The sequence below is a fragment of the Trachypithecus francoisi genome, unplaced genomic scaffold, assembly GCF_009764315.1.
Source record: "Trachypithecus francoisi isolate TF-2019V2 unplaced genomic scaffold, Tfra_2.0 Lachesis_group14, whole genome shotgun sequence".
Classification (NCBI taxonomy): Eukaryota; Metazoa; Chordata; class Mammalia; order Primates; family Cercopithecidae; genus Trachypithecus; species Trachypithecus francoisi.
In genome coordinates this window covers 18,054,389-18,064,069 of record NW_022681459.1, presented here as the reverse complement: position 1 = coordinate 18,064,069, position 9,681 = coordinate 18,054,389, and the positions used below count along the sequence as shown (strand labels likewise).

Below are 9,681 nucleotides of genomic sequence, written 5' to 3'. Positions count from 1 at the left end.
AGGAAGACATTGACCCTAGGTCAGCTCAATCCAGATGGTGTACTTTTCCTTCTACTCTGTGAGCAGTTGAGAACATGGATTTGAATTCATCAATCAGTTAGTAATGTCCTCAATGCAATGTCCATGTTGTCTGCTGCTGCTCATGGGGCGTTGGTCCTTGCTGGGCTACAATGTGTTTTGATGACCTTGGGGTCACAGATCATAGACAAGGCATTTCTTAGACTAATGTGTTTGGTGATGTGTTTTCTGCAATACCATTTTTGAATTGGCTAAGTTTCAAAGATCAATTCTGAGTTAATGGATGCTGTCAGTACATAAGCTGCATGCATAGTTCTTAAGAATCTAGCTTGTCTTTATCCAGAAATTATCTCCTTAAATATTAAGTGCTCAAGGACAGCTTTCTTAAATTTTAAAAGGTGCCTGTCTATTTATTTTTCTCTGTTTGTTCTGTTTAAGGGAGGTAAAGATTTTCTGTTTTTGTTTTCTAATAAATGGCCACAGATGGTAAAGCAACTGTGGCATTCACATCTTTTCACTTATTTAAATTGTTTCAAGTGGTGTACTTGGGCCTGACAGTTGCAGGCAGCTCAAGGAATCATTTTCATATTTATCTTCTTTAAAGCATTTACTCTCAGATGACAATAACGAGTAGAATGTCGAAAGCATATACTTTATGTAGGTGATCAAGTCTTTGCTAAGATGTGATGGTGCATATTAATTCTCAGCTCCATTAGGTGAGATCTTGGATTTATTGTCTTATACCTAGCTTTGGTTTCAAGATTTTTAATCTTCTAAGTGTAGTAGCAAGTATGCTATCTTAAATGTCAGCATTCTTCATCAGCCAAGTTTTTGATCCAGCTAATTCAGTTACTGTTGGAAGTGGAGAATGGGGGAGAAGATAGAGTACGCAGATTTCTCTTCTAAAAGATTTTGTTCAGTGTTGATTTTACTGTAGGTGAAATGGTACCTAGGATGTGATTATGGTGATCTTTTTTCTTGTTGCCCAGGCTGGAGTGCAATGGCACAATTTCGGCTCACCACAACCTCTGCTTCCCGGGTTCAAGTGACTCTCCTGCCTCAGCCTCCCAAATAGCTGGGATTACAGGCATGTGCCACCACACCAAGCTAATTTTGTATTTTTAGGAGAGACAGGGTTTCTCCATGTTGGTCAGGCTGGTCTTGAACTCCCGACCTCAGGTGATCCACCTGCCTCGGCCTCCCAAAGTCCTGGGATTACAGGCATTGGCCACCGTGTCCAGCTGGTTATGGCACTCTTAAAGATCCCTGGAAATGAAATTTCCACCCACATGCTTCCCTTCTGTCACTGAAATTTCACCAATTAAAGATCAATGGTCATATAAGTGAATTTCACATAATTGGTGTATTCAGCTTCTTCCACCCACTCTCCAACCCCTACATCCTGCTGTCCATACCTAACTGGGATTGTTTGGCTCTGAGAGAATGGCATTTTTATGAGAAAAGAGGAGAGGCAATTTTAGAGTCTAGTGGTAAGTTTTAAAGAGTTTTCTGGGTGGAGGAACTTCCGGCAGCGGCAGCTCAAGTAGTGAAGGCAAGATGGGTCAAAGTCAGAGTGGTGGTCATGGTCCTGGAGGTGGCAAGAAGGATGACAAGGACAAGAAAAAGAAATATGAACCTCCTGTACCAACTAGAGTGGGGAAAAAGAAGAAGAAAACGAAGGGACCAGACGCTGCCAGCAAACTGCCACTGGTGACACCTCACACTCAGTGCCGGTTAAAATTACTGAAGTTAGAGAGAATTAAAGACTATCTTCTCATGGAGGAAGAATTCATTAGAAATCAGGAACAAATGAAACCATTAGAAGAAAAGCAAGAGGAGGAAAGATCAAAAGTGGATGATCTGAGGGGGACCCCGATGTCAGTAGGAACCTTGGAAGAGATCATTGATGACAATCATGCCATCGTGTCTACATCTGTGGGCTCAGAACACTACGTCAGCATTCTTTCATTTATAGACAAGGATCTGCTGGAACCTGGCTGCTCGGTCCTGCTCAATCACAAGGTGCATGCCGTGATAGGGGTGCTGATGGATGACACGGATCCCCTGGTCACAGTGATGAAGGTGGAAAAGGCCCCCCAGGAGACCTATGTGGATATTGGGGGGTTGGACAACCAAATTCAGGAAATTAAGGAATCTGTGGAGCTTCCTCTCACCCATCCTGAATATTATGAAGAGATGGGTATAAAGCCTCCTAAGGGGGTCATTCTCTATGGTCCACCTGGCACAGGTAAAACCTTGTTAGCCAAAGCTGTAGCAAACCAAACCTCAGCCACTTTCTTGAGAGTGGTTGGCTCTGAACTTATTCAGAAGTACCTAGGTGATGGGCCCAAACTCGTACGGGAATTGTTTCGAGTTGCCGAAGAACATGCACCGTCCATCGTGTTTATTGATGAAATTGACGCCATTGGGACAAAAAGATATGACTCCAATTCTGGTGGGGAGAGAGAAATTCAGCGAACAATGTTGGAGCTGCTGAACCAGTTGGATGGATTTGATTCTAGGGGAGATGTGAAAGTTATCATGGCCACAAACCGAACAGAAACTCTGGATCCAGCACTTATCAGGCCAGGCCGCACTGACAGGGAGATTGAGTTCCCCCTGCCTGATGAAAAGACGAAGAAGCGCATCTTTCAGATTCACACAAGCAGGATGACGCTGGCTGATGATGTAACCCTGGACGACTTGATCATGGCTAAAGATGACCTCTCTGGTGCTGACATCAAGGCAATCTGTACAGAAGCTGGTCTGATGGCCTTAAGAGAACGTAGAATGAGAGTAACAAATGAAGACTTCAAAAAATCTAAAGAAAATGTTCTTTATAAGAAACAGGAAGGCACCCCTGAGGGGCTGTATCTCTAGTGAACCACGGCTGCCATCAGGAAAATGGTTGGGAAATTTCTCAATCCCTGAAAGGGATGAGGTTGGGGGAGTTGCTCAGAAGAATCCCTGTTCCCATTGATTTTTATTAGCAAAGCAACCTGTGTCTTTTGGAGTACGATGTGTAAGTGCCCATTGGGTGGTCTGTCTGTTGGTCACTGTGCAGCAGTCTGCTTCCCAATAAAGCGTGCTCTTTCACATAAAAAAAAAAGAGTTTTCTGTGGGAGACTCACAGGGCCTTGAAATATTCTTGGCAGACAAAACACAAATTTATTAATATAGTAATGGAAGTAACTCGCTGACTTAAAAGTCTGTTAATTTCAATTGTAATTCTGACTAGAGATAGAGAAATTTAATTTATTCATTTTTTATTCATTCCTCTGCTAGTCAAAAAGTAATGCCCTTTGTTAGTGTAAAGTGCAGCCCACTGGAGTGGAAATAGACTTTGTCCAGGCTCAATTCTGCAAAGGGATCATGCTTCTCAGAATTTTGAATATTAGATGGAACGTTGTCTGCAAGTGTTAATTTGTTCCTGCAGTTAAGGTACTGTGTTTCTTGAATAATACCTGATGAATTTTCTTTTATAAAGAAATACTGCAAATATAAAGAAATTAATAGTAGACTATGAGTGAATCAAAACTTTATATAAAATTTTCTATTATTTAGCTTTTGTAGAGTCTGCATGTGTACCAGAACCCCCAAATAATATGCAAATATAAATGTAGTGTGACGCTGGAATTAATTGTGATACATTGTAAACTGACTCCCTTGTATGAGTTCTGTTCTTACCATGTGCTACCCTTAAAGCTAGTCTTGCAAATTGCCACAAATTTCAACATCAAGGCATTTGATAGAGAATAAAGGGAAGGGGATGACATGCATACCTTGCAACTAAAGTTCCTGAAATTCTTCTCTTCATCTCTCTTTCCATCTCCAAAGTTCACTCCCCATGGAATAGACACTTGGTTTCTTCTCACAGCCAGTGTTTTCACCTCTTCATTTCTGGCTCTACATCTTCCTCCCCTGCTTCCTCCTGGCACCCTTCGTCAGTCATAATTTCTCTAGCCTGCGTCCTTCCCCTCCGGATTTTTTCTTCTACAACATGTCTTATTATCCCTGTTCTTAGGGAAGTTAATTTATAATTTTCTCAGTCTCCCAAAGTTTCATCCATATGTCTCACTCAGCTCAGCCAAGGAGTAGTCATTTGGAGGTATCCAGTTCAGCTATAGTGGGTGAGTGCATGGGCTATTTTCTTCCTGTTGTATGTTGCTCCTTCGCTGGAGCCTGGCAAACTCACAGCTAGGTAGGTCTGAGGAATCTGTCTGCAATCCTCCTTGTAAGGAGCTCATGGTCTAATGAGGGTAAAGAAAAAACATAAAGGGCACATTTGCTCTAACAAGGGTTCTAATTTGCTCTCACAAGGGCTAATGGAATTCAGAGTTAAGCAAAATCACTTTGGATGAGTTGGTCAGGTTACTTTCTCAGAAGAGGTGACATGTAACTGAATCATGACTGAAATGAGGCTATCTCAAAGGCAGGGGTAATTTCAGAGAAGGGGCCACTCCAGTAAGTAGGGGAAATAAAAAGTAAAAAATTGGAGTAGGAAATAGCAATGCACACATGGGAAATGGTGATCACTGACATTCCCCGTTGCACAGAAAGGAAGAGGAATGGGGAGTAAACGATGTGCTTGGAAAGTTTGGCTGGGGATGGATTGTGGAGGGCTTTATCTTCTGTTGAAAAGTTTGAACTTCAGTAGCAATGGGGAACAGAGGAGAGCCGTAGAACAGGCTAATAGCATAATGACGCAAGGCTTTACAAAGACACATTTGAACAATTGCAAAATGGGTAGGAAGAGGAAAGTCTGAAATCAGAGCGATATTAGAAGCCATTGTGATAGTTCAGGAAAGACATAAGATTTTAAGTTATTTCTGATCTTGGCATTTGATATTTCTTTACTAAAAGTACAGAGGAAAATTTTTCTTTTCTTTTTTTCTTGCATATTGATTTAGAGTTCACAAAATTTGGCTTCCTGTTTGAACAGATGTGATGGTTGATTTGTTAATAACGCCTTGAAATTTGAGCATTTATGTGGAAGGATGTTTTTACAAGTTTTATATTTCTTTGAAAGGAAATAAAAGGATAAGATTGCAGTGTTTCTTAGAATAGTATTTTGAAAATGAATGAATGACTTGCAGAGTACATATAAAAATGTAAAAAGCATAACATTATCTTTTTGTCAATTGCTTTTTTCTATTATGAGACAAGATGCCGAAGAGAGTTTCTGAGGATATTGGAAAATGAAATAAATCTCCCTCCTTTATCAAAAAGATGTAACATACTGCGTCACGCTATTATGCCTGAGTTCCTGTTAAACTTTTCACTATAAACAGTGAAGATTTTCATGTGCAAGACAGGTTTATATGATTCAGAGGCTATGACAAGGCTGGGAACTTTTATTATTTTTGAGACAGTCTCACTGTGTCACCCAGGCTGGAGTGCAGTGGTGCAGTCTCAGCTCACTGCAACCTCCACCTCCTGGATTCAAGTGATTCTCCTGCCTCAACATCCCGAGTAGCTGAGACTACAGGCGTGCACCACCATACCTGGCTAATTTTTGTATTTTTAGTAGAGACGGGGTTTCACCATGTTGACCACGCTGGCCTTGAACTCCTGACCTCATGATCCACCTGCCTCGGCCTCCCAAAGTGCTGGGATTACAGGCATGAGCCACCGAGCCCAGCCCAACTGGGGAACTGGATTAACTTTAGATTACTTTAGATTAACTTCTATTCATATCTTTGAAATAAAGCCATTGTAAAATAAACTGTTAAGCTTTCTAAAAACTTCTATGGTTCATTGATTCACTGTTGGTAATGAAAATATTTTAAGGAAATATAACTTTCCATTTAATTGTAAACTACTGATTTGTATGTCTCATGCTCCATATGAGACAGCCCACAGAATGGGCCCTTGTTCTTTGACGCCCTGGTTTAACTGCCCTCTCTTTTGGCATAGAACTGCCATGTTGTCTATTTAAAAATCATTAATAAATTACAGAGTTCTCCTTTTGGTGTCTAATATCCTAAATTTCCTTTCGAAATAGTTTGCCATTTTCTTCTCCTAAGTTATGGAAACATAAGTGTACATCTTTCTACTTATTGATTCTTTTTAGAGACATGGTCTCTTTCTGTTGCCCAGGCTGGAGTGCAGTGGTGTGGTCATAGCTCACTGTAACCTTGAGCTGCTGGCCTCAAGCAATCTTCCTGCCTCAGCCTCCCAAAGTGCTGGGATCTTAGGCATGAACCACCATGCCTGGCTTCTATTTAATTTTGTTTAGTACGTGCTCTTCATCAATATTTGTCATGATCTAAATGTTTTCATAGAAGTTACATATTTAGTTTGAGACATGATACAAGTACTTATTTCATTCAAACTCAAACCCGGTGTACAGCATAATAATGTGGAATTATGTAATTTTCATCTGTTAAGATTGGTGCAAAAGTTACTGTGTTTTTTGCCATTACTTTCAACGACAAAAGCTGCAATTGCTTTTGCACCATTCCAATATTATTTTATGGATGATGAGAAGTTAGTAAATATTTGTGTGAAGTGTCAATACTTAAGGAAAAAAAAATAAAGAGAAGAGATAGGACTCTCAGAAGTCGACGGCTCTTGAAATAATAAATACAATGGTATTACTTTTATTAAATTTTATTATAAAAAATTTCGAACACAAAATCAGAGAGACTAATATAAACACTCTGTGCGGACCACCACTTCAATAATTACCGACTTTTGCCTATATTGTTGTGCCTATCTTCCTTTACTTTATTCTTTGCTTAGGTATTTTAAAAGAAATCTCAAATATCATTTGAGCTTAAATCTCAGATGATCCCGTGTCTCCCTTCAGCATGGTTCCAGCTGTCAGCGTCTGTAATCTCTATGCCTGAGTGCTTTCCCCTGGATCTGTAGAGCGCTCCTCAGCTCTTGCGTGGGGCAGGCTGGAAATGCCGAGGAATTAACATGCAAGCGCATCGTCCACAATGAGTGCTACTAGGGAGCTGGCACGTCACAATCCCAGCCTCCTCAACTTGCCCAGAGTTAATTATTCCCAAACGAACGCTTGCACACAAACTTGATCTCATTTACTGATTCTGGGATAACACTGACTTAGACATGTAAAACAGGAAATAGTCCAAGAAAGTAAATTCTCAAAAGAGGGGTTCTGCATCACCAATCAGTCAGATGGCAGAAGGACTCTATTGCTGATGGGGAGTGGTGTGGTGATAACTCATTCTAGGTTTACATCGTTACTTCTTCATGTTTTATTTATTTGTTCTTATATATCCTGTCTTTACTCTAAAATGGTAGTGAGATCTAAAATAGTAGTTCTAAAATGGGATGGTTTTGACCACCATGGGACATTAGGCAATGTCTGAAGACAGTTTGGATTGTTACATTTTGTTGGTGAGTGTGCTGTGGCATCTAGTTGGTAGAGGCTGAAGATTTTACTAAATAAACACCCTACACTGCACAGAACAACCCTCACACAAAGAATAATCTAGCTCAAAAATGTTAATAGTACCAAGGTTGAGAAACTCTAGGGGTTTGATTAAATTCAGGCTTTTTCTTTCTTCCCTTCCCCATTCTTTTCCTTTCTCTCCTCCCCTCCTCTTCCTTCCCCCCTCCCTAGCTCATTTGTCCTTCCTTTCTTTCTTCCTTTTTCAAAAAGGTATCTCAGAGGTAATTCTGTATACTTCCATTGCATCACACCAGCAATCAGGAAACCCAAGTTGACTTTCTTGTAGTGATGCTGGGATCAATCAGTAAGTTTGAGTTCTATATGTTTAATCTACCTGTTAGAGTGGCCACCAAATTTCAAATCACAGGCAAATGCATCATGAATGTTTTAGCGATGTTACATTGCAATACACACTAAAATAATATCTATGCTTCCAGATCTTTTAGCCACCCTGTACAGTTCACATTGATTTTTTTATCTAATAATTTCAGTATCCATTGATGATCATTGCCAGGGCCCATGATTTCATTAAGTGTTGTGAAGGAGAATTTTCTATTTTTTACCATTCCTTTATAAGGTGAAGGTGTTCTATGAAGATTAACTTTCACTCATAAATTATTTGTTTTACTCTTAGAATTTATATAAAATAGGGAAGATAAAGGCATAATTTATAACTTTATTTACAAACGACACTCCACAAAAAATTTGGTGCCACAGCAACCTCCAAATGTGGCCAGTTCATTTATTTGTATATCATTAACAATTCATGGAATTAAAAAAAATCTTTTTCTCAACCCATTATAGTAATTTTTGTTTTTGTGCTTATATTATGCCAACTTTGGCCAGTAGGAATACCCTCAGGTCGCCTTCTGTCGTTTTGCTGTGACTTCAGGTGTCTTTGACAGCTTGAACCACCTGTGCTTTCAGGCACAGGTGGTTCAAGCTCATTTTATGCATTTCCTTCTCCAGACCTGGAAGTAGTAATTTTCCTAAGCAGCTCTTTCCTATCAATATAAATTGACATTAAGAGCGCACAGTCTTGATGCTATGAGTCCACATTGCTACTGAGTTGTCATTACGGACAGTTTTAATAAACAGAGCCAGGAGATCTGTATTTTTTGAAAGAGAAACATAAATAGTGAATCTTTTCTGATTTTTTTTTGTTGTTGTTGAGATTTGGAGTCTCGCTCTGTCGCCCAGGCTGGAGTGCAGTGATGCGATCTTGGCTCACTGCAAGCTCCGCCTCCCGGGTTCACGCTATTCTCCTGCGTCAGCCTCCGGACTAGCTGAGACTATAGGCGCCCGCCACCACGCCCGGCTAATTTTTTGTATTTTTAGTAGAGATTGGGTTTCACCATGTTAGCCAGGATGGTATCGATCTCCTGACCTCGTGATCCGCCTGCCTCGGGATTATAGGCGTGAGCCACCGCGCCTGGCCCTGATATTTCAAATTCACATGTACTTCTTTGATTTTTAAACTTCTTTTTTACCTCTTAAGCTGAAAATCTAAGTTTTTCATTTACATTATGTTATACTTACCTATGATAGTTTCAAAATAATAAAAAAAAATGTCATTGTGAACAATAAGATTACTGAATACAATTGAAGGCTTTTTAATATTTCTTTTCATCTAAGGGTATTTTACCTCTAGATGTGTACAACCAGCATTCTGTGATTTGGAGTCACTTGAAATAATTCTGAGTTGTGCTACTGACTTGACATTCAGTTAGATTCATTTGTTTCACATTGTTTTCTGTTTTCAGATTGACTTTTTCTTTTGATTTAGTTTTTAAAATTCAGAATATAGTTTTGACTGCATGATTAAATACATTTAATAATTTTTTTCTTGAATTATAAAACTAGAACTTAAAAATATCTTTTGATAATTCTGTAGTTAGGTCTTTATTTGTTCACTGTTAGTTTTGAAGCTTGCTCCAAATTTTTCTGACTCTCAAGCTTTAATTTTACAGTGTCAAGATGAGTGTAGAAAAAGTTCTGATTTTTCTCTCTGGCTGTTGTGCACAGACAATAGCGTTCTGTGGCTTCACATATGAAAGAATGCATAGAATTGCAAGACCAATCACTGTGGGTGATCCAGGGCCTGCTGTTTTATCACGTTGATGAGCTCTAATAACCTGAGTTTTAAAAAAGGCTTTTTTGTGTGTTTTTTGTTTGTTTTCTGGCCTGGCGCAGTGGCTCATGCCTGTAATCCCAGCACTTTGGGAGGCCAAGACGGGTGT

The 9,681-nt window shown here is 39.7% G+C and overlaps 1 protein-coding gene across 1 annotated transcript; it reads left to right on the top strand.

Moving 5' to 3' along the window:
• The first annotated feature begins 1,535 nt into the window (after window positions 1-1,535).
• Window positions 1,536-3,127, top strand: LOC117095682 (26S proteasome regulatory subunit 4-like). The gene has a single exon (XM_033232288.1). The coding sequence runs from the start codon at window positions 1,576-1,578 to the stop codon at window positions 2,896-2,898; it is 1,323 nt and encodes a 440-aa protein (XP_033088179.1). The 5' UTR covers window positions 1,536-1,575; the 3' UTR covers window positions 2,899-3,127.
• The last annotated feature ends 6,554 nt before the right edge of the window (window positions 3,128-9,681 follow it).